General features: G+C 42.3%; 1 protein-coding gene across 2 annotated transcripts in view; it reads right to left on the bottom strand.

Moving 5' to 3' along the window:
* inpp5jb (inositol polyphosphate-5-phosphatase Jb) overlaps positions 1–22,942 on the bottom strand; it is a 94,413-nt gene extending 71,471 nt beyond the window's left edge. For both annotated transcript variants that reach the window (XM_041203631.1, XM_041203632.1), the window contains exons 1-2: positions 22,406–22,942; positions 22,193–22,294 (exon numbers count right to left, since the gene is read on the bottom strand). In XM_041203631.1, coding sequence (XP_041059565.1) covers positions 22,193–22,284 — 92 coding nt within the window. In that variant the 5' untranslated portion in view covers positions 22,285–22,294; positions 22,406–22,942. The remainder of the gene's footprint in view (positions 1–22,192; positions 22,295–22,405) is intronic.
* Between the last annotated feature and the right edge of the window lie 3,195 nt (positions 22,943–26,137).

Below are 26,137 nucleotides of genomic sequence, written 5' to 3'. Positions count from 1 at the left end.
AGCCTCATCCCGCCCATGGTTGAGGTTTTGTGAAAAATGCAAAAGCTGCCTGGTCTAATCGCCGCCTGTCAACTGAATGGTTGAGTTGGCAGCGAAAAATGCAACTTAATTAGTTACTTAAGGGCCTTAATAGGCCTCTTAATTCTCAGCGGGTGCGCTGCTGCCTCTTGCGCGTACCTGCCAACTGAAAGATTGCGCGAGTGCGCAATGACGACAGGACACTCAGCCGATGTCATCGCGCACTACTTCACTCCCATTCCAGTTGGGCATGCGCCCGCGGGAACAGAAAACTCTGCCCAATGACTGAGCACTCAGCTCTCTGGGGTAGAGAATTCCAAATGTCCACAATCCTTTGTGTGAAGATATTTCTCCTCATTTCAGTCCTAAATGGCTAATCCTTTGTTCTCAAGGTTGAGGCCTTTAGTTCTAGATTCCCCAGCTAGGGGAAAAGTTTTCTCAACATCTACCCTATTAAGCTCCTTAAGAATTTTATGTTTCAGTTCAAATATCTTTCATTGTTCCAAATTCCAGGGACTATAGGTCTACTCAATTACTCCTAAGAGAGCAATCCTATCATCCTAGGAGTCAGTCGAGTGAATGTTCATTACCCCACCAAGGCTGGTATGTCTTTATTTAGGTAGGGAGAGCTCTCTCTACCTAAGTAGAGTGTGCTCCGAGTGTGGTCTCAGCAAGGCTCATATAATTGTACAGGCTTCTTTATTCTTATACTCCAATCCCTCATAATAAAGATTAACATACCATTTGCTTTCCTAATGGCTTGCTGTACAGGCATGTCAACTTCCTGTGATTTGTGCACGAGAACGCCCAGGTTCCTCATTTCACAGTCTCTCACTATTTAAAAACTATTCTGCTTTCTTATTTTTTCTTCCAAGGTAGATAACTTCAGACTTCCCCAGATTTTATTCCATCTGTCATAATCTTTCCCATTCACTTTGCCTGCCTAAATCCATTTGCAGCCTCATTGCAAGCTCCCCACAGTTTACTTTCCCACCTGGCTTTGTACCATCAGGAAACTTGAAGGCATATGGAATCCTTTCATTTATTAGCCGAGGCATAGAATACAAGAGCAGGGAGATTTTGCTGGAACTAAATAAAACACTGGTCCGGCCACAACTTGAGTACTGTGTGCAGTTCTGGTTACCTCATTGCAGGAACTGTGTTACAGAGGGTACAGAGGAGATTTACGAGGATGGTGCCAGGACTGGAAAATTGCAGCTATGAAGAAAGATTAGATAGGCTGGTGTTATTCTCCTTGGAGCAGAGGAGGCTAAGGGGAGATTTGATTGAGATGTACAAAATGGTGAGGGGCCTGGATAGAGTGGATGGAAAGGGCCTATTAACTTTAGCAGAGAGGCCAGTGACTAGGGGACATAGATTTAAAGTGATTGGTAGAAATGTTAGAGCACAGATGAGGAAAACCTTTTCACCCAGAGAGTTGTGGGGTCTGGAACTCACTGTCTGAAAGGGTTGTCGAGGCAGAAACCCTCAACTCATTTAAAAGGTGTCTAGATATGCACATGAAGTGCCGTAACCTGCAGGGCTACTGACCAAATGCTGGAAAATGGGATTAGGCTGGGTGGTTCGTTTTTCAGCTGACCCAGACACGATAGACCAAGTGGCCTCTTTTTGTGCTGCAAACGTTCTATGATTCTATGTTACACTTGGTCCCCTCATTAAGGTGATTGATGTGTATTGTAAATAGCTGAGGCTGAAGCACTGATCTTTATAATTATAGCCTGCCAACCTGAAAATGACCCATTTATTCCTACTCTGTTTTCTGTCCATTAACAAATCCTCAATCCATGTTAATAAATTATCCTGTGAGTTGTTTAATTGTCCACCACCATTCGTGACAAGATGTGGCAGGACTGCAGAGCTTAGATCTGATCCGTTGGTTGTGAATATTAAGGCAGAAACAATCATCCAATCCCTGAAGAGAATGTATGCAACACATCGTAGTGTCCGACATTGGGCCGCAATTTGGTAATGGGTTACTCCACAATTTCCCAAATAAATATGTCTTTGTTCATGTCACCAGTTCATTTCACTGTCCTCAAGCGAATGGAGAAGCTGAGAGAGGGATATGAACCGTCAAAGATTTATTGAACTAAAACGAAGACTTAATCTAGCCCTTCTGAGCTACTAAGCCTCACCACTACAAAATGGTTTCTCACCATCAGAGTTATAATGGATAGGAAATTGGGAATTCAGCTTTCATTTCTAGAACAAAAACTCAATCTCAATATCACCACAAGTGACCATGGGAGGATAAAACAGCGTGAGGAAGAACAAAGAAGCAGCCAGGCTCAAAACTTTAATCACAGGCATAAAGCATGTGAGTTACCAGTGCTAAAGCCTGGGTGCAGAGTATGGGTCTGAGACCAACAGGGAGAAGGCACAATCATTGAAAAAACTCCAAAATTAAGATCGAGACAGACCAAGGTATCATAAGGAGAAACCATAATGTCTTAATATCCTCAGAGAGAAAGCCAATAGAAACTTGGGCTTACTACTCAGATCCTGAGGAAGAAGAAGAAAGACTCATTCCAAGCTCCACAGCCATCAAGGAGAAGAACAATCACACCAACAGAGAGTACGGAATATCCTCAACCTCAAAAAAAAAAGATCAGAGCAAAATCAGAGATTGGTCAAGGCACCTCAGAGAATAACCCTGTCAACTCTGAAACTTTGGAGATAGATATAAGAGGATATAAATATGATAAGGAGAAAGATTTGGTGGGAGATGTAAAGGGTTAACATCAGAAGCCTACATGATGCTGATGTAATAATGATGTCAGATCACATGACTGAAAAGAAAGAAAGCTCCAGAAGGAGGAGATGCTCCAAATGCATGTAGGGGTCCAAATGTGTAAATACCGGCTTTAACTAAAGAGTAATGGTTTTGAGAAACTACAGACTCGAGCAGCCTACATTGGGAGAACAAACAATACCCAAAACCCATGTTTTGACCCCAATCACACAAGGCACTAACAATGGGGAACGGCTTTGTGCTTGATTGTCTCCCTGTATCTCTGAGACCAGAACTGGAAACTACTCAAGGTGTGTTCTGACTGCAACATAGTAGAGTTGGACTTTGATAATCTCTAACTTGTTTTTGACGGTTTGACCACATAGTTACATATTTACATCGTTGATTGCTGATCCTCGAAGGTTGGACATTTTAAGAATCAAATTAAAAATACCTCTAAGAATGCCAAAGAATTTCTTCCTAATGAACTATTGCAACACCATTCATCAAGTACAACGGTCATCCATTTTCACTGACTATTTGGGGATCTTTACACTTGTTCATATTAGATTTCAACCATCATTATTCTTCTTACATATATATTTTGTTATTTCTGGAGAGAGAGAAATTAAAGAATATGATGAGAAGATGGGGCTGAGGAAGTTAAAAAGGACAGGCTTGCTTTACCAAGTGACCGTTTCCTGTGCCTAAGGATTCCTATGTTTCCATATCACACTGGAGAAATACAAAGAAATCTCAGAATGCTAAATAACTTCTTTCTGATTATGGCCAATAATACATAGAAAATCTTTTCTGTTTGCTTATACCTCTTTTATCACATTGTCCTACAAAAAGCCTCCTATGGTGATGTTTAGTGTCACTGTGTACTTAGATATCAGAAAGAAAAGAAAGACTTGCATTTATATAGCACTTTTCACAACCACCAGACAGGTCTCAAAGTGTTTTACAGCCCAAAGGAGTGCCTTCCGAAGTGTAGTCACTAGTCAGCAGATTCCCACAAACAGCAATATGATAATGGCCAGATAATCTGTTTTGTGTGATGTTGATTGAAGGATAAATATTGGCCAGGATCCTGGGGATATGTTATTACACAGCAGTTGGTAAAGGCAGAGTTGTTTAAATCCCAGAGGGAGACTTGAACAACGGTCATAACCTATATTTTCAATTGGTGTGTTTGAGATGCAGCTCTGAATTCAGGAACAAAACCACCGAGCCTCAAGAGGTTTTTTATACAAACTAAATTAAACACTTCTTTAAATTAATTTAAATTTAAACACAAATTAAACACACACGCAAGTCTACAAATTACTACTATTATCACTCCTAAAGAAATCCCCAAATTAATCATTCCCAGATAAATCTTCACCAAGGCAACAATAACCCATAGGCTTTAAACAGACACCAGGCAAAGCACATTTGACCTTACAAATTCAACATGAGATTCCTTGCAATTTGGTTCCTTTGCAGACACAGTTGTAGGCTTACACAGGTAAAATATAGGTTATGACCGTTGTTCAAGTCTCCCTCTGGGATTTAAACAACTCTGCCTTTACCAACTTTCTGTTTATACCTAGCTTTTCCTTTGAATGTAAATTTTCCATGATATCCAGGCTTTTAACATCACGCCTTCTAACAATAACATTTTCATCCCACTAATTTTATTAGTAATATAAACACAGCTTGGCAACTCCCAGCCAGGTGCCAGATTTCACCCATTATTTTGAATGTTTATTCAACAAATTCAAATTTACACTTTATCTTCTCCATCTTACATTTATCTAATTAACATCTCAAAACTAATATACATCAAAGTACCAAAACTAGCTAGCTTTAATCCAATTAAGCCACACACAGACACACACATAGACACAGACCCTACTACAATTCCAATTTAAAAATAATTTCCAATAACATTATAGACATTAATATCTCTTTATGACAGGGTAACATGCCCCGATAAAAAGACCACACCCTCAACAGTGCAACACTCCCTCAGTACTGTACTGGAGTAGCAGGCTTCATTCTTATGTTTAACTCCTAATCCACAACCTTCAGGCTCAGGAGTGTTACCAAGTAAACCACAGCTGACAGACATTTTTCAGAGATTTCAAAGCTTAGGGCCTAGGCAGCTGAAGGCACAGCTGCCAACGGCAGGGCCAGGTGAAGAGTGGTGTCTGTGTGCACTTACAAATGGCAGTTGGTTCAAAATTGTGATTGCAGCTTTCAATTTCTGGCTGAGAACCACCCTGAAGGCTTGCATGTGTGGGCTGTAAGAGAAAAAACATCACCTGAAGTGCTAAGGTGTGTTACTAGCACTGTTTTTTATATTACACCTCTGTTACAGGTCATGACACTGTCTCATCATAAAGCAAAGTGCAAAGTACCAACCTCATAGCCTTGAGCACAGAGATTTGCTGCTGAACAATACAGTACCTGGCTGACAGGTGCTGTTCTCAAGCTACAGTTTTGGTTGCATCAGAAAACAAAGAGCCCATAAATGCACCTCCTAATGACAGAATTACTTAGGTGCCTCCTTCATGAATGGCTGAACTGCACAATGAGTAAACAATGTTGTTTGCTCTTGTCGGGACTTGGAAAAATTTATTAATTTTGCTTCCAATCTCCACCCCTCCATCATTTTCACATGGTCCATCTCTGACACTTCCCTTCCTTTCCTTGACCTCGCTGTCTCAATCTCTGGTGATAGACTGTCCACCAATATCCATTACAAGCCTACCGACTCCCACAGCTACCTCGACTACAGCTCCTCACACCCCACTTCCTGTAAGGACTCCATCCCATTCTCTCAGTTCCTTCGCCTCCGTCGCATCTGTTCCGATGATGTTACCTTCAAAAACAGTTCCTCTGACATGTCCTCCTTCTTCCTTAACCGAGGTTTTCCACCCACGGTCGTTGACAGTGCCCTCAACCGTGTCTGACCCATCTCCCGTGCTTCCGCCCTCACGCCTTCTCCTCCCTCCCAGAAACATGATAGGGTCCCCCTTGTCCTCACTTATCACCCCACCAGTCTCCGCATTCAAAGGATCATCCTCCGCCATTTCCGCCAACTCCAGCATGATGCCACTACCAAACACATCTTCCCTTCACCCCCACTGTCGGCATTCCATAGGGATCGTTCCCTCCGGGACACCCTGGTCCACTCCTCCATCACCCCTACTCCCCAACCCCACCTATGGCACCACCCCATGCCCACGCAAAAGATGTAACACCTGCCCCTTCACTTCCTCTCTCCTCACCGTCCAAGGGCCCAAACACTCCTTTCAAGTGAAGCAACATTTCACTTGCATTTCCCCCAACTTAGTCTACTGCATCCATTGCTCCCAATGTGGTCTCCTCTACATTGGAGAGACCAAACGTAAACTGGGCGACCGCTTTGCAGAACACCTGCGGTCTGTCTGCAAGAATGACCCAAACCTCCCTGTCGCTTGCCATTTCAACACTCCACCCTGCTCTCTTGCCCACATGTCTGTCCTTAGCTTGCTGCGTTGCTCCAGTGAAGCCCAACGCAAACTGGAGGAACAACACCTCATCTTCCAACTAGGCACTTTACAGCCTTCCGGACTGAATATTGAATTCAACAACTTTAGGTCTTGACCTCCCTCTTCCATCCCCACCCCATCCCCCCTCTGTTTCTTCCCCTTTTGTTTTTTTTCAATAAATTATATAGATTTTTCTTTTTCCCTCCTATTTCCATTATTTTTAAATATTTTTAAATCTTTTATGCTCTCCCCACCCCCACTATAGCTATACCATCCATTCTTAATTAGCACATTCATTTAGATAATACCAACTCCGACACCTATGTGTTCTTTTGTTCTGCTGTCTGTGACATCTTTTGATGATCTGCTTCTATCACTGCTTTTGCCTACAACCACACTACACCCCTCCACTTCTCTCCCCCCCACCACAACCACCACCACCACCACCTCTCCCCCCTCCCCCCACCCCAACCTTAAACCAGCTTATATTACAACCCTTCCTGGGATTCAACTAGTTCTGTCGAAGGGTCATGAGGACTCGAAACGTCAACTCTTTTCTTCTCCGCCAATGCTGCCAGACCTGCTGAGTTTTTCCAGGTAATTCTGTTTTTGTTTTGGATTTCCAGCATCCGCAGTTTTTTGTTTTTATTTATATTAATGTTGTTTTATTATCCAGCCTGCATGCTTAAAGAGTAGCAACACACAGCTCCCATCTGATCAGACCCAATTTCAGGACCAAGCTGGCATGGGTAAACCCATTTGAACTACAGTCAGTTCCAGGTCAAAGGAAGCCTGGGTGAGAAATATGATTCACAGCTGATCTCAGGCCCAAGATGTGTACAGTCTAAAAGCAGCAAGTGCCTGCCTCCCTCTCCTCAGCACTCTGTTGCTGATTCAGCTGCAGCTTCCTCTGTCCTATCTCATCACAGTGAGACTATTCTTAGCTTCCAGCTTATCAGACATTCCACCTCAGGAGAGCAGTCAGAACGTGTGGCTGACAGGGCTAAATACAGAGCTGCCGATTCCAAAGCTGCAGTTAGGATGGAAAACACCATCTCCTTGGAAAGGTTTGGCTTCCTCTCTGTAATTAAGGTAGTTATGACAGGCAACAGGAGGCTCTTGGGTTTGTCCTAGACTAAAGGTGCACATTTCTGAAAAATAGCAAGGCCTCTCATATACGCCCTGTCCCCTGTTACACTGAGATGCTCAGATGGTTATTGATACAGTGCAATGCCAGATGGTATTTGAATTATTTATTGCATTAAATTCTCCTTTCTCACAAACAATGACAGTAGGATGGGGTAAGTCGAAGATAATTGGCAATCATGAAAGCAAGTCAAGCTTCATTAAAAGCATCCCCCCTTTCTCATCTGAAGCCTCTGATTCTTGATGGCATGCAGAGTCCCAATTCCAACAGCCCCCAAGACTTCGCCAAAGTGATGATTCCTCATCTATGAGACCAGGCATTGAGCGCCTGTGGCTATTCCACAATGGGAGGTATCACAGGCAAGCCTGATTCTTTCTTCAACATTAGTAACTCTGGAATTACAAACAAAAGTTTCACTTTGGATGAGATGGTTAAGGCCATGACTAGCTTAGAGCCTTACATAGCAGGGACATCCCAGCATTGATCACTGGTCTGTTGAATAAACTGGTCCTAGCCTAGATGAACAATCAAATTGTTGTTGAAAATACCCAGCAGGTCAGGCAGCAACTGTGGAGGAAGAAACAGAGTTAATACTTCAGGTCGATGACCACTGATTAGCGCATTAACTCTGTTTTTCCCTCTGCTGATGCTGTCTGACCCACTGAGTATTGTCAGCAATTTCTGTCTCTATTTCGGATTTCCAGCATCTGTATTATTTAGCTGTTTGTAAAGAGCTCTTGGTGGTCGGAATATATTTCCCAGAAAGAATCAGAGTTGCAAATCAAAAAGAAAAAGCTTGCATTTATCATGCCCCAAAAAAGTGCTCTCCAACCAATGAATTCCTTTTTGAAATTGTTATGTAAGCAAATAGGACACTCAACAAGAACACAGCAAGGTCTCATAACAGCAAGTGAATGAATTTGGAATTAACTTTTTGGTTAAGGAAAGAATACTAGTCAGACCAGCATGAAAACTCACTATTCCTCTCGGAATAGAAACTGGGATCTTTTCTGTTCCCCTGAAAAGGCAGGCGATGACGAGTTAACATCTTACTTAGAAAACGGCACATCTGCCATATGCTGCAGCACTCCCGCAGTATTGCACTGAAATGTCAGTCTAGACTATTTGCTCAAGTTGTGGAATATGGTTAGAACCCACACTTATCTTAATCAGAGGTGAGAATACTACCAACTAAGGTGAACTGACACACATATCATATCCACATAAAGGTACACACAACAGATTCAGATCAAACAGCGTATTGCCACTGATGGTTCCAGCATTGATCAAAATGCTGATTAGGATCATGCTTGGCTAGCAAAGCAATAAGACACTGTCAATACTGGTCCAGGGCATGTTCCCAGCTGACACTTTGTTTATGCTCTCCTGCTGTACAGCTGAGATCTCAACAGTACAAACACTGGGTTTTACTATTTTCCATAACGTCAAAATAAGAAATATAGATTTTTTTTAAAAATCAGAGTCAGCAAGATAAAAGGAAAAGTCCAATGACAGATCCACAGTAACCCAATCCATGAAGATTTATCGTCAAGATTTTAAAGCCTCAGAAATGCCAGGCTGACAGTTCCTTAACATACACATTTGCACAGCCATATAAATTTCAGAATTATTTTCACCCCAAAGTCATTTTTAAATTAAATATTTTTTTGGATTCACTTTCAATGCAAGGAGCTGATAGGAACTGATTCTAGAATATTCCTCTAGGATCACTATCTTACAGTGTATTTGTTGAACGCAATGTCATCACTGCTTGACCCAAATCTGTGTGTCCTATATGAAAATCTTTAGTTCTGAGGACACTAGACTAGCAAGACGCCTGCAGCTGGATTCTGTTCTGCTTTTGCTTCACAAAATTCTCCACATTCAGTGGAGTTAATGTGAACTTTTGGTGCGAACTTAAATGATTCAAAATCAGATCGCCTGCCCACAGACCTCTCTCTTGATTTTCAGTTCTTGAAATAAGTATTGGAAAAGGCGTATAACAGGCAGACAATCCAATATCAATTTATTTAATCCCCCAACATCAACATCCTGGGGAGGCGGTGGCACAGTGGTATTGTCACTGGACTAGTAACCCAGAGACCCTCACAACAATGCTCTGGGGACCCGGGTTTGAATCCCACCTCAACAGACGGTGGAATTTGAATTCAATAAAAATCTGGAATTAAAAGTCTGATGGTGACCACGAAACCATTGCCGATTATTGTAAAAACCCATCTGGTTTCACTAATGCCCCTTAGGGAAGGAAATCTGCCGTCCTTATCTGGCCTGGCCTACATGTGACTCCAGACCCACAGCAATGTGGTTGACTTTTAAATGCCCTCTAAACAAGGGCAATTATGGATTGGTAATAAATGCTGGCCTAGCCAGCGACACCCACATATCCCATGGACGAATAAATACAATTTTATATCTAGAGGATTAGAATACAAGGGCAGGTCAGAAGTGAGTAATTCACTTCTTGAATCTCTAAAGCCTGTCCACCATCTACATGACACAGGTCAGGAGTTTGATGGAATATCTTCCGCTTGCCTGGATGAGTGCAGTCCCAAGAAGCTGAACGCCATTCAGGACAAAACAACCTTAAACATTCACTCCCTCTATTACTGGTGCACAGTGGCAGCAGCGTGTGTAACGTGTTCAAGATACACTTCTTCAGCAGAACCCCCTAAACATGTGGCCTCTACTACCGAGAAGGATAAGGACTGCAGGCGGATGGGAATGCCACCCTCTGCAAGTTCCTTACACACCAACGCAATTTAGAAAAATATCACTGTTCTTTCATCAGAGTCGTGGAACTCCCTCCCTAAAAGCAATGTGGCTGCACATGGACTGCAGCAGCTCAAGAAGGCGGCTCACCACCACCATCTCAAGGGTAATTAGGGATGGGCAATAAATGTTGGCCTTGCCAGTGACGACCACATCTCTTGAAAGAATAAAAAAAATTATCGCCAAGGGTTTAAATTAAGTGGATCCTGCAATCTGACCAACTGTTAAATAATTGATAAAAGCAAAAAACTGCGGATGCTGGAAAGCAAAAACAAAAATACCTGGAAAAACTCAGCAGGTCTGGCAGCATCTGCGGAGAAGAGCACAGTCAACGTTTGAAGTCTGCATGACTCTTCAACAGAAGACTCGAAACGTTGACTGTGCTCCTCTCCACAGATGCTGCCAGACCTGCTGAGTTTAAAGAGTCATGCGGACTCGAAACGTTGACTGTGTTCCTCTCTATAGATGCTGCCAGACCTGCTGAGTTTTACAAGGTATTTTTGTTTTTGTGTTAAATAATTGAGACAGGCTTAGTATCAATGAGGCAGAGTGAAACTTAAAAAAGGTGAGGAAGTCGTAAACTAAAAGCTGCATGTAATTTGATATGTTTCAGAGGAATTTATACTGTCATGGTAACAGAGACTGAAAATGGCAGTGCAATGAGAAAATAAAAAATAACGTTAATTTTAAATCATTCACTTCCTCTGATGTTGCAGGGTGTGAGTGTACCCATGTGGTACTGAACCATACAGGGTCAGAAGGATCAAATTTCATTCCCAGGTTTGAACAAGTTTACCAGGGCAGATATAATGAGGTTGAAGAAAGCTGATCTGGATAAGTGAATCCTGATCAGTTGCTTTTTGATTGGTTACAAGGAAATTTGAAATGTTGTACTGACAATTTTAAAATGTTATATGCATGATATCCAATAATCTTAATTTATTGCACAGCAAGTTCTACAAAATATTCAAAATATTTTTTATACTGATTAGGAACAGTGTGTCATAATACGCATTGTGGTCTTACATCTAGTAATGCAATGTGATTTACAACCAACACATAAAACATATTATCTTGTCATCATCACATTGGTATTTGTGGGAGCTTGCTGTGCAAAAATTGGTTGCTGCATTTGCTACAATCACAAAATAACTACAAATAAAAAACACTTTGTTGGCTATAAGGGGCTTTGGGATATCCTGAGAGTGCAAAGGGCACTGTAGAAATATAGGTTCTTTACATTTCTTTCTTTATACAAGAATGTTTTACCTAGTGTTGAAAAATAATTACAATTTGTGTTTAAGTAGCACCTTCAATGTAAGAAATGTTCTAAGGCACATTGTCATAATGTTGGCATAAGGAAAATGCACGTTAATCAGGAGGGAAACGTGGGGTTGACTGAAAGCTTGGTCAAAGAGATGGGTTTTGAGAAGCTTTTTATAGGTCAAGAGTGAGGAGTGGGGAGAGTGTTCCAAAGTGTGGGATTGAGACAGCTGAAAGATCTTTTCCCAGTGACGGAAATGCAGAGAGATGGAGTCCAAGGAATGAAGCACTCGGGGGAGGTAGACAGCTGGAAGATTTGCTGGGGAGTAGCTTTAGATGAGGGTAAGGATTTCAAATATAATGTGTTGGAGTCTGACAGCCAGTGTGTGCTAGAGATAATGATATAGAAGATTCCCTGCTACACAGAATAGGTAGAGCAGAAGTTTGGAGTTTATGGAAAGTAGGGAATAGGAGACCAGCATGGAGACCATTAGAATAGTCTCAAGCCTGGAGGAGGCCAAAAAACAAGGGGTGAATAAGATAAGGTTTATAGTCCATTTTGTTTAATATTTGTGGATTCTTTAAAGAAGCAGGTTACAGCGTATATCTGGTTTTAAAAGACACTGAGACTGATGGTAATCAAATGACTAAACTTGATAGGTCTTTGAAATCCTAATAAAGGATTTTTTCTCAATGTTTATGATAATATTGATGAACATGAGGAAGGTTCTGAATGACAAGTGCCAGAGATTTTAATTTCAACTGCACATGATACACATACACTAATAATTGAGTTGATAATTCTCTGTTCACATAAAGGTACTAAAACACTAAATTGTACGTGCGAACTGCAATAAAAATACTTACTATGTCAATTCATGATTAAGAAACTTAGAGATTGCTGAAGTAACAAAAAGGGCTTTTCAGGATGGTTGTCAAATGTTGTGGAGCTTGGAGTCAACACTTATCAAAGCCCAGGACTTTTAGTGTTTTGCCAGATGGGTTTAGATCAGTTAAAAGAAAAGTGATGGAGTCTTGATGAAGAAATGGTTTGGCAGATTGTGATGCCTAAAATGCCCTTGGATGCTCAAGTAAAAGAGGTAGCTTTATCCCAGTTTTCCAGAGGTGAGAGAGGAAAAAAGAGACTGTCAAGACTAGAAGACAAAACTAAGGAAGAAATCATTTCAGAAACAGAAAGAAGTTTGTGCAGAAGATGGGAAGAAAGGTCGAAATAAAGTCAGTTCAGAGACTGAGATAGAAAATATTGTAACCAGTTATTTCTGTAAGGTAAGTTCTCCAAGTAAAAGGAATAGAAGCCTAGAAATCATATTGCCAACATTAGCAGCAGAGCACTTCATGCATTCATACAAGTCCCACTGTCTGCAGTCTAATGGAAGCATTAAGTCCTTAAATAATGGATCCATTAACAAAGTTGGCATGGGGATGTAATACAAATTGGTTAATCAATGATTTCCTTGTATTATTATCAACAATAGTGCCTAGAGTATAGAATGAACAGAATAAGCAAGGAAGCAGCTACCTGATGAACCAGGGATGTGAGATAGTCACCGTGAATGTGCTGAAGCTGTAACTTGCTATAATAAGTATATTATACAAAGGAGACAGAACCAGCTCACTGCACAGCATTCAACTTTGGACCGACAGTGCAACCACTTCCAAAGCAAATGATTGTAAACCTTCTACTTGTACCATTGGCTTAAACAGAGATGATACAATTGCTTTCAATTGTAACAATTACAGTTGTGCTGCTACACAAGGCCACCTAAAAACAGAGACAGGAGTGGGCCATTTAGCTCCCACAAGCCTGCTTCTCCATTCAATGGGATCATGGCTGATCTGTGACCTAACTCCAGCTTCGTCCCATATCTCTGAAAACCTTTTGTTAACAAAAATCTATCAACCTCAGATTTAAAATTAATTATTGGCCCAGCGTTGTTTGTCATTTGCAAAAGAGATTTCTGAACATCTATCATACTTACCTTTACTCCTGAAAGATCTGGCTCTAGTGTTTAGACTATGCCTCCAATCCCAGCCTCCGCAAGCAACAGAAATAGTTTCTCTCTATCTGCTCTATCTGTTCCTCTTATTAACTTGAAAACATTGATCAAATTATCCCTTGACCTTCTATATACCAAGGAATATAACCTTATTTTAGGATGTAGCAGGCAGAATGTTGTGGAGGTGTTGGGGGCCTCATCCTCCGGCTTTGGAGCAGGCAGGAGCCCCGCATCGCCTCTTTTCGGGAAGGCCCACTACATCTTGTTCCACTCAAGCATTTGACAGGCCAGTGGTGGGCCTTTTCCCAGGATCAAATCCCATCTGCCGAGAGCTGCTAGCTAATCAGAGGCTAGCAGCTCTATTGAACGGCAGCACCACCGGGCAGGCAGTGGCTGCTGTTGGTACAACACCCACCCAAGGCCAAAGATCATCAATGGATCCCAGGTCAGAGATGAGTGGTGGAGGGAGTGGAGGGAGAGGGGAGGGGTGGGGCGGGGAGGGAGAGGGGTGGGTGGGTGGGGAGGGAGAGGGGTGGGTGGGTGGGGTGGGGTGGGGTGGGGCGGGGAGGGAGAAGGGTGGGTGGGGCGGGGAGGGAGAGGGGTGGGTGGGTGGGGCGGGGTGGGAGAGGTGTAGGTGGAGCAGGGAGGGAGAGGGGTGGGTGGAGCAGGGAGGGAGAGGGGTGGGTGGGGCGGGGAGGAAGAGGGTTGGGTGGGGCGGGGAGGGAGAGGGGTGGGTGGGTGGGGCGGGGAGGGAGAGGGGTGGGTGGGTGGGGGAGGTGGGGAGGGAGGGGTGGGTGGGTGGGGGGGGGAGGGAGAGGGGTGGGTGGGGGGGAGGGAGAGTGGGTGGGTGGGTGGGTGGGTGGGGGGGGAGGGAGAGGGGTGGGTGGGTGAGGGCTGGGGTGGGGGGGAAGGGAGAGGGGTGGGGGGATGGGGTCAGCAGCAAGGACACCCCTTTCCCAATGCCAGGACCCTTGATAAAGCACTGACTGCCTTTGATCGAGACACCACCACTCCCACCTTGTAAGCTCGCAAGGAACCCTGACAAAGCTTGCTTGTTCCCAGCATAGTGAGCCCCCGCCCGCCGCTGGGTTAATACCAGGGGATGGGATGAGACCCTTAAGTGACCATTAATTGGTAGCAGGATGGGAAAGCCATCCACAAGCAAAGTCCTTACCCAACATCCTCCCTCATGATTAAATGTCACCCACCAACAAACTCGTCTTGGGGGAGGGCACAAGATTCTGCCCAACCTCTACCCCCTTGTATTCTAGTCCTCTAGATATAAAGGCCAGCATTCTATTAGCTTGATTATTTTCTGTACCTCTTCAATACATTTGAACGATCTGTCTACATGGATCCTCAAGTCTCTTTGGACCTCCACTGTTTCTAGCTTTTCAATATTCAGACATTACTCTGTTCTACATATTTCCTTTAAAACCCTAGGATGGAAACCATGTTGTCCTGAGGATTTGCCATTCTTGAGTGCCATTGTTCTCTACCTTACTGTTATTTTGCTTATGTTAATCTTTGTGAATTCCTATCCCTAATTCAAGATGAGTTTCCTTGAAATATCCAGCATGTTGTCCTCTTCATCTACTGTAAATACTGCTGCCAAGTAACATGTCCGTCATTTTCTTCTGTTAGTTTATAATTTTATCATTATCAGTTTTCAAAAACCCACATTGCTTTCCACCCCCTCTTTTTTCTAATATAATTGTAAAAGTTTTTATGAAAATTGATAAGGAGGAAGTGTTAAATAGATTGTCGCTACTTAAAGTTAACAAGGCAGCAGGACTGGACAAGATGCATCCAAGAATATTGAAGGAAGTGAGAGCAGAAATTGCAGGGGCACTGGGCATAATTTTTCAGTCTTCCCTAGGCTCAGGGAGGTGCCAGAGGACTGGAGAATTGCAAACATTACGCCCTTGTTCAAAAAAGATTGTAAGGATAAGCCCAGCAGTTACAGACAGTCAGTTTAACGTCAGTGGTGAGCAAGATTCTAGAAACAATTATTCAGAGTTAGAATTAGTAGTCTCATGGAAAAATATGTGTTGATAAGGAAGAGCCAGCATGGATTTCTAAAGGGGAAATCGTGTTTAACTAACTTGCTGGAGTTTTTTGAAGAGGTAATATAAAAGGTCAATGAGAGTGATGCTGTAATATGTTGTACATGGACTTTCAAAAGGTATTTGATACAGTGCCACACAACAGACTTGTGAGAAAAGTTATTGCTCATGGAATAAAAGGGACAGTAGCAACGTGGATACAAAATTAGCTGAAAAATAGAAAGGAGAGAGTAATGGTCAATGAATATTTTTAAGGCTAGAGGAAGGTTTGTAGTGGAGTCCCCCGAGGGTCGGTATTGGGACCCTTGCTTTTCCTGATATATATTAGTGATCTAGATCTTGGTGTGCAATGGACAATTTCAAAGTTTGTGGATGATACGAAGCTTGGGAGTGTTGTAAACTGTGAGGAGGGCAGTGTAGAACTTCAAAAAGACATAGACAAGTTGGTGGAGTGGGCAGATAGATGGCAGATGAAGTTCAATGTGGAGAAGTGTGAGGTGATGCATTTTGGTAGGAAGGACATGAACAAACAATATAAAATAGGGGGTGAAATTTTGAAGGGTGTTCAGGAGCAGAAAGACCTGGGTGTATATGTGCATAGATCATTGAAGGTAGCAGGACAGGTGGAGAGAGCAGTTAATAAAACATATAGTATCCTGGGCTTTATAATAGGGGCATAGAGTACAGGAGCAAGGAGGTTATGCTGAATTTATATGACACTCGTTAGACCTCAGCTGGAGTGTTGTGTACAGTTCTGGATGCCACATCATAGGAAGAATGGAAACACGTTGGAGAGAGTACAGAAGAGGTTTACAAGGATGGTTCTAGGGATGAGAAACTTCAGCTCTGAGGATAGATTGGAGAGGTTGGGAATGTTCTCCTTGGAGAGAAGAAGGTTAAGAGGGAATTTGATAGAGATGTTCAAAATCATGAGGGGGCTGGACAGAGTAGATAGGGAGAAGCTGTTCATAAAGGGAACAAGAACGAGAGGGCACAGATTTAAAGTGATTTGCAAAAGAAGCAAATATGATGTGAGAAAAAACTTATTTACACAACAAGTGTTTCAGATCTGGAATGTATTGCTTGGAAACGTGATGGAGGCAAGTTCAATTAAGGCATTCAAGAGTGCATTAGGTGATTATTTGAATAGAAACAATGTGCAGGAGTACGGGGAAAAGGCAGGGCAATGGCACTAGGTCACAATGCTCATTTGGAGAGCCGCTGCAGACACGATGGGCCAAATAGCCTCCTTCTGTGCCATTAAAATTCTGTGATTCTATGTTGAGTTTTATATTCCTGACAAGTTTCTTTTTATGCTCCCTTTTTGTAGCTCTTACTATCTGTTTTGTCACCTTTTGTTGGTTTTTCTGTATTTCTCAGTTGCCAAGGTCTGCTAAAATTGCTAAATTACTTTAAAAGAACAAAGGAAATAAACAGCCAAATAAAGCATTTTTATAATAGGGTGTAAAAAGTAACAATTTACAACCTCTATGTTAAAATTAAATTCCAGTTGCTAGTTTTTGCATTTTTATTTAGTTTTATGTTGTTGCTTATCTCTTTAACCATCCATGGCTGATTTTTTTGGCATATCGAGCTCTTATTCCTTACAGGTATAAACTGGTTCTGTATCACGTTATTTTTTTTTTGTACACCTCCCACTCATCTGTCTTTTTACCCAGCAACAGATTTGCCCAGTTTACTTTGGACAGACCCTGTTTTATCATATTAAAAAGTCAGCCTTACCTAAATCTAGAATCTTAGTAACTCTTTCACATTTCTCTCTTTCAAATGCCACACCACTATTAGATAAGTATTATTGCACTGTTAGGTTGCTAACTAAATCTGGTTCATTATTCATTGCTAAATCTAATAATGGCCCACCCCTTTGTTAGGTCTAGGACATATTGTTGCAGAAAACTGTCATGAACAAACTCAAGAAAATCACTGCCTTTCTGGTATGAGCTAGGTCTGCTTATCACAATCTATATTATAACTTAAAACCACTCTGACTTGCTACACCCTTGACCAATCTCTGCACTTACACATTCTACCACTTGTCACTGCTAACAGGGCCCTACACACAATTCCCACCACAATCCTAATTCCTTTTCTCTTTCTGCATTCTACCCACGAAGTCTCCGTGCCTGTTTATCTCTCACTATCGCTGAAGTGATTTGATTCAATCCTTAATCACTAAAGCTACTCCTCCCCTTCTACTATTTCCCCTACCTTTCCTGTAGACCTCATAACCTGGTATATTAAGTTCCTGGTCCAGACTGTCTTGCAGACTTGTATCAGTAACGGGCTACCAAGCCATACCCTCCCAAGTTGAATTTGAATCTGCAATTCATTCAGTTTGTTCCTTAAACTCCATGCATTTGTATAAGGAATGCTTATTTGAACAACACAGCCTGAAGGCAGTGTCCCAGGTCCAACCACTTTCAGCTGCTTCATCAATGACCTTCCTTCAATCAGAAGGTCAGAAGTGGGGATGTTCGCTGATGATTGCACAATGTTCAGCACCATTCGTGACTCCTTAGATACTGAAGCAGTCCATGTCCATATGCAAAAAGACCTGGACAATATTCAGGCTTGAGCTGATGAGTGGCAAGCAACATTCATGTATCACACAAGTGCCAGACAATGACCATCTCCAACAAGAGAGAATCTACCCATCTCCCCTTCATATCCAATGATATTACCATTGCTGAATTCCCCACTACCAACATTCTGGGGTTACCATTGACCAGAAACTGAGCTGGACTATCCATATAAATACTGTGGTCAGAAAAGCAAGTCAGAGACTGGGAATTCTGCAGAGAGTAACTCACCTCCTGATTCCCCAAAGCCTGTCCACCATCTACAAGGCACAAGTCAGGACTGTGATGGAATATTCTCCACTTGCTTGAGTAAGTGCAGCTCCAACAACAATCAAGAAGCTCAATAGAGGGAGACGGTGCCGTAATGGTATTGTCACTGGGCTAGTAATCCAGAGACCCAGGGTAATGCTCTGGGGACCCATGTTTGAATGCCACCACAGCAAATGGTGAAATTTGAATTCAATAAAAAATCTGGAGTTAAGTCTTATGACTGGCACTCCATCCACCACCTTAAACCTTTAGTCCCTCCATTATCAACATATTGACAGCCATGTGTACCATCTACAAGATACACTGCAGCAACTGACCAAGGCTCCTTCAACAGCACCTTCCAAACCCCTGACCTCTACCACATAGAAGGACAAGGGCAGCAGATGGGAACACCACTACCTTCAAGTTACCCACCAAGTCACACACATCCTGACTTGGAACTATATTGCTGTCTCTTCACTGTCACTGAGTCAAAATCCTGGAATTCCCTTCCTAACAGCACTATGGGTGTACCTACACCAGATGGACTGCAGCAGTTCAAAAAGACAGCTCACCATCACCTTCTCAAGGGCAATTCGAGATGGGCAATAAAATGACCACATCCCATGAAAGAATAAATGACAAAAACTATTCAACTGTTCTAATGTTTTATTCATACATTCTTATTTCCCTCTCCTGGTTTAATTACTTTGCATCTATTGGGTTTCCCCTTGTCCAAAGTGCCTAAAGCACAATTTCTGACTATTACTCTACTTTCTTTCCATTCATTTATTTTGAAGCTATTAGTTATTCCACTTGAGCCCGCCTTTCTTATATTTAAAGACCTCGTGGTCACCCTATCTATAATCTTTGTGAAAGAATGCCAAACAGAGAGATGTTATATGAAGTTGAACCAAGTTAATGGTTGAATTGCTATCATGCTAAACTGAATTATGCTGCATTGATTTGAACCCCGCTAATGCTGAGCTGGTATAAATTGTTAACGCTTGTGTAATTGTTATTATTTGCGATGATTTGAAAAGCTTGCCATTTTTGTATACCTAGAATTAGGAAAATGAAGTCAAATTAGAGATACATCTGAATGCTGGCATTATTTTTTGGTCTCTGGTTAGCCAAGTGTTCCATGGTTTACAACAAATATTGCAATTTATTCAGATTGTTATCTGAACATATTCTACTTATCTTTCAGCTTGCTTTAATACAGGACTATATTGATACTGCCAAACAGTTCAGTAAAGTTTTGAGAATAAACATGGACCCTTACTGTGTCACAACTTTGTTGATCACATAAAGACCTTTGATACAATCACTAGAAACTACTGAAAAAAATTAGTTATACCAAAATGTTTATCCAGAAGCCAGTTCCATGATCGCTAAAGCCATGGAAGATGGTGAGGTCTTCAACAGTATCTGGCGGTTTAATATTCTAGCTCTTACCCTGCTTAGTATTTTGTTTGCTTCTATGCTTCCTTATACCTTAAGGAGTTTTGATAAGGGAGTGTATATTCACTTCTAGACTGTTTCACCACAACACAAGATCCCAGATACTGAAGTCCTCATAATGGCAAATATGCCAGGGATGGGGACTTTGATATTAAAGGCAACGCTAAGGTGGACTGGTCACCTACTTTGAATGCCTGATACTGGACTATCCAAAACTACCCAACAAGATATTCTACAGTGAGTGGAGCCTAGGAAATGCTCTTGTGATGGTCAGTTCAAAAGGTGTAAGAGTTGCTGCCTGAAGAGCAATCTAAAAGAACAGGACACCTCAACTGACAGATGGGAACACAATAGTTGTGACAGGAAAAAAAATGGCGTAAGACGATTTATTATGGTACAGCAAAGCTTGAATCAAGTTGTATACAGTTAGTCAAAGAAGCAAACCCAAAGGAAATCAAAGTCAGATCAGCACGTAAATCAATCTGACCTCCCATATCCTTTGTATAAGATAAAGGCCACAATTCCACTGTGATTACTTTTTTTGTATTTGGGTATTCCTCTTCAGCTCTCTGCCTGAAGGCAGGTCCTTGGCAATTATTCAGCTAACCAGGGAAGGTGCCATGGTAGGGCAAAGAGACAGGCCCCAAGTCTCCTTCAGCTGAAATGAGGATCAAACCTGTTCTGTTGGCATTAATCTGATCCACACGCTAGCCATCTAACCAACTGAGTTAACCAGCCCCCACCTTGGTATTAGTTTTAAGTAATTCCTTTGCTCCTTCACAGTTCTCCATCCCTCACCATTTGGAAAATATTTAAATTTGTCTTTCTCAGATCCAAAGTGGATGGCCTTACACTTCCTCACATTGAACTCCCTTATCCACTTAGTCTGTCTAGATCCATTTGTAACTTCCTGCTCCCAGCTCCACATTTTATATGTGCCTCCTAACAGTGTCATCTAAAAATTTGGATATACGCCTTTCTATTCTTTCAACCAAGTCATTAATATATATGGTGATCCCTGGGGTACACCACATGTCACTGTGTGCAATCAGAGAACAAACCCATTATCCCAACTCCTACCTCCCAATCACAAACTCCTGTCACAAGAATATTCTGACTCAGGGACAAGAATATGACCATATGAGCCAAGCAAACACAAAAAAAGGCTGGAGAGGTAAAGTAGAATAAGCCTGGAGAGGGATTTGTAAATGAGGAGGAAGATTTAGAATTTAATATACTGGGGATGGCGGAGAGTCAGGAAGTCAGTGGAGTTTGGCAAACATAGCAGGATTGGTCTGAGAAAACTCATGATGGTGGAGATTTAAATGAATTGGAGTTTATGTAAGATGGAGGCCAGGAAGCCAATGGGGTTGCTATTGGAGAAGTCAATTCTAGGGTAAGAGTAACATAAATAAGGATATAAACTGCAATGAGGGTTACTAATGGGTGAGGCTAGTTCTGCTGCAGAATTGGAAGACAATAAGCAGATACTGCCTGACCTGCTGAGCATTTCCAGCATTTTCTGTCAATATTTCAGATTTCCAGCATCCATAGTATTTTCCCTTGGGAAGTTCTTGGTGATGGATAGTATATGGGGTTTGAAGCACAGTTCAGTGTCAAAGAGGACACCTGAACTGTAAAACATTTTAATAGTCCCCACAAGCAACAAGGTCAGGAATGGAGTAGTGGCAAGGCTGCAAATCTTTTAGCCAAAGCCAAACAGGTGGTTTCAGTTCTGCCAGTATTCAACTGCAGGAAGTTCTACTTGATCCCTGACTTGACGTTAGGCACACAGTCTGACGGTGCAGGGATAGTGCAATGAAGATGATGGAGGATTCAAGTTTGGTGTCATCAACATTCGTGTGGAAGCTGAACAGAGAGCCACCGTTAATGCCTGTGGGGAGATTTGTGAGTGAGGAAAAGTGGCGCACGAGGATGTACTCCTGGAATGACCTTGCAAAGCCCAGGAAAAAAAAAACCATTGCTACAGGTGAGCTAGCTGCATTGGGACAGCTGGCAGTGCAACCAAATGAAGGCAGACCTATGGAGGATAACCATGGGTGAGAGACAGTAGAACAAGATGGATTTGGTAACCATATACAATTCGGCAACACTGTCACATGCGTGTGACTCTAACCAAGTGCATTGGTCAGGGTGGAAACGGGACTGAGGGAACTGAAACAAAAAATGGGAGACATTTTAAAAGAAAAAACAGCTCCAATTTTGCCAAGTTATCAGATGTATAAGTGATTATGTGAGAGTTTAAATGAAATGGTTTGAGGCAGGGACACAACCGATTCTCACCTGAGCCCGTCGTCTCCAGCATCGTCGGTGTCTGGTACAGACAGGGAGTCAAAACTCACTGCTGGTTGATCCTGGACCAGAGCAGCGTTCATCCTGCAGAAGCTGCGGGGAAGCAAGAGATAACAGATTGTAAGAGATATTCAGGAGACGGACAGGCACGCATATTAACTGTCAATATATTCAAGGAAATGGAAAGTATGAGTGGAAGCGTACACTGTGCAGCGTCTATCAAAGAGAATGTAATATTGTATCCGGGAAGGTCACACGCTGTCTGTCTTGAGGTTGGATCGCTCTGTGCTGCTGACTCCTGATAATATAAATGAGGATCAGAGCAGCTCCGGGGATCCTGAATCAGAGGTCGCCTCGATACCGCTGCTTCCAGCCTGACCCTGGCTGTCTTTCCCCGCAGTGCCGGGCTTGCTGCTGCTTTACCGAGTCGATTCGCTGCAAAGACTCCGGGCGGATCGCTCTTCCCCGCCGTCTCCAGAGCCTGTTCCTGGTCCTGACGTCATTGCAATACCATTTAAAGGGGAAACACGGACAGACCCGGGGGTTCAGGACCCAGGGAGACAAAGTTAAAACACCACAGACCAACAGGCTCCCAAAGCAAAACATTGCCTCTTGTTTACATTGGTGGGGAGTGGCTACCACTACTCTTCCCTTTCCCCTCTCCTGCAAACACTGACTACCGGGGAACCCCTCAACCCCCAAGCATTTCACCCAAATAAACCGAGTCAGTGAGACTATTCAGCCAAGGGGGTTATCACATTTGAGCACGGTCCTTTAGTGTACACATGCCACACACATTTTCCGATAAGGGTCATTGAATAGCGATCAGGAACAGAAATGTTGGGTGACTCCCCCTCTCCGCCCACTCCGCTGTAAAATGTGGGGTATGAGATTATTTGAATATTTTTAGAGTTTGTGTTAGTGTGAACTGCACAAGGCCTGCGGCCTAGTTCATCTTCACAACTCGAAACTTTAACTGATCCAAAATGCTGCAGCCCATATGGCAACCAGGTCTCAACCATCCTCACCCTGTGCTTACTGATCTACATTGGCTCCTGATTGTGCAAAGCCTCAATTTTAAAATTCTCATCCTTGTTTTCAAATCCCTCCATGACAGCGCCACTCTCTATCTCTGTAATCTCCAGCCCATAACCCTCTGAGATACCTGAACTCCTCCAGTTCTGACCTCTCGTGCGCTTCTCATTTTAACCGTTCCACCATTGGTGACCATGCCTTCAGCTGGCTGGGCCCCAAGCCCTACATTGCACCCCCTCTCTACCTGGTTTTCCTCTTTGAAGACACTCTTCAAAACCTACCTCTTGGCTTCTGTCAAATATTGTTCAATAATTGTTCCTGTGAAGTGCCTTGAGATGTTTTACTTCATTAAAGGTGCAGCATAAATAAAAATTGTTATTCTAGAAAATGTTGTCTGAGCTCCATTTAACTCTGTGGTTCTGTGATACTAATATTACCAAGAACCCAGCTGAGCAGAACTTAAATTTGACTAATTGAGTCATTTTCTCTTAATTAATAAAAAGACATTTTGGTTTAGTTTGTAATCTTGATCATTTATTCTTATTTTACATTTGAATTTCTTTCTCTTCTGAAAAGAGTAGCATATCCTTGCCTATCTTTTATTCCTTCTCATCATTTTGGGAGCATTGATGATTATTGTAGACGCTCATGCTTAACTCTCGCTATTATTACAATCCTGAGTTTCAATTTCACAGAGTAATCTTTAGCTGAAATTTCAAGGGGAATTTGGTGTTTCTGGAAGGAAAGGAGGAGGGGAGCAGTTAAAATTAAGCAGTTCCATTTCCCATTTGGTTCCCATTAACTCCACATTTTAAAACCACAGGCCCTGGCATCAGTAGAGGTTCTGCCAGACTTTGCGACCCTCTAATAAAAGCAGGTCTGTGACCACATGCGACAAGACCTGGGCAACATTCAGCTTGGGCTGATAAGTGGCAAATAACATTCACGCTGCACAAGTATCAGGCAATGTCCATCTCGTACAAGACAGAATCTGAATCCCTCACTTTCAACATTCTGGGGGTTACCATTGACCAGAAACTGAACTGGACCAGCCTTATAAGTACTGTAACAACAAGAGCAGTTTATAGGCAGGGAAGTCTGCAGCAAATAACTTGTTTCCTAACTCCCCAATGCCTTTCCACTATCTGCAAGTCAGGAATGTGATGGAAAACAATCTATGTTTCTGGATGAGTGCAGCTCCAGCAACACTGAAGAAGCTTGATACCATCCAGGACAAAACAGCCCGCATGATTGGCACCCCATCCACCACCTTAAACATTCAATCCTTCCACCACCGACATACAGTGGAAGCAGCGTGCACTGCAGCAACTTGCCAATCTTCCTTTGACAATACCTTCCAAACCTGTGACTTCTTGAAGGGCAAGGGCAGCAGACACATAGGAACAGCACCACTTGCAAGCTCTCCTCCAAGCAATACACCATCCTAACTTGGAACTATATTGCCGTTCCTTCACTTTTGGTGGGTCAAAACCCTGGAACTCCCCCAATAACAGCATTGTGGGTGTACCAGATTGCTTCAGTGGTCCAAGAAGGCAGATCACTATGACCTACTCAAGGGCAATTAGGAATGGGCGATAAATGCTGGTCTTGCTAGCGATGCTCACAACCAAAATTGGCATTCAGATTTTAACTCACAACTGTGTGTAAGAGCTGTAGGGAGACTAGTGAGGTGCTCTAAGATAAGGCAAGAAGTTTTTCTTAGTGGGGCAACAAATATGCAGAAGAGTGATGTTCATCTGAGGATGGAGCTGAGCCATTACTAAATGCAGGAGTTCTCTGCATCTATGTTTGCTGTGGACGTGACTTGAGGTGTTTCATAAAAACAAAAAAACTGCGGATGCTGGAAATCCAAAACAAAAACAGAATTACCTGGAAAAACTCAGCAGGTCTAGCAGCATCAGTGGAGAAAAGAGTTGACATTTCGAGTCCTCATGACACGAAGGGTCATGAGGACTCGAAACGTCAACTCTTCTCTTCTCCACTGATGCTGCCAGACCTGCTGAGTTTTTCCAGGTAATTCTGTTTTTGTTGAGGTGTTTCATGATGTCTCAGGGATGAAAGTATTCTTTCCAAAGCAAAGATATGCCTCACCTTAATGAGTAGAAAACTGATAATAAAAATAAAATAAATAATAAAAGAGGAAAACCTATTGCTAGATTATTTGTTTGTTTCTGTTTTATGAGCTCTAAACAGCCTCAATAAATTTGTGTAAATACACGTGATGTGCAAGTATAACACAGGAACTGTTTAATCTGAATGAATGATTTATGTTATATTAACACAATGAATATATTACAAACTGTTTGAGTGGAAACTATAGTAAATTCTGACCTCTGCACTTATTGGGTTCAGCCTAACTCTCTTGCAGTTTTCATACAAATAGCAGTGCTCATAAACCCTACAGGAACAACATTAATCCATAACCTTCTTTTATCAGGCTGTGTAGGTTCATGAATCAGCCGATAGTGGAGCCAGCCACAGAACATGAATGGTTGATGACAACTCAACTCATCGGGATCCATTGCTGTTAATCCAGAAAATTGCTTATCAGCAAAAGTGCTTCGATTTAACAGGAATATATTTTAGCTTTATAGATACCAGAGGGATAGTGCAGCAATCAGACATTGGTTCATATTCAATCCATTCCATTTGGCCTACCTCTTAAAGGGGAAATGTCTTTATCAAAAAGTGTTTCTTGTCCATGTATAATGTACATAGTGTGTGGCCTATATATAATAAAAACAGTGGTCGTTCTGCTATCTGCACATACTTAATTCATTTTTTAAAATTCATTCATGGGATGTAGGAATCACTGGTTGGGCCTTTATTTATTGCCCATCCTTAAATACCCTTGAGAAGGTGGTAGTGAGCAACTCTCTT

Source organism: Carcharodon carcharias, chromosome 13, assembly GCF_017639515.1.
Source record: "Carcharodon carcharias isolate sCarCar2 chromosome 13, sCarCar2.pri, whole genome shotgun sequence".
Classification (NCBI taxonomy): domain Eukaryota; kingdom Metazoa; phylum Chordata; class Chondrichthyes; order Lamniformes; family Lamnidae; genus Carcharodon; species Carcharodon carcharias.
Note: the sequence above shows the minus strand (reverse complement) of the source record. Positions and strands in the feature narration are given on the sequence as shown.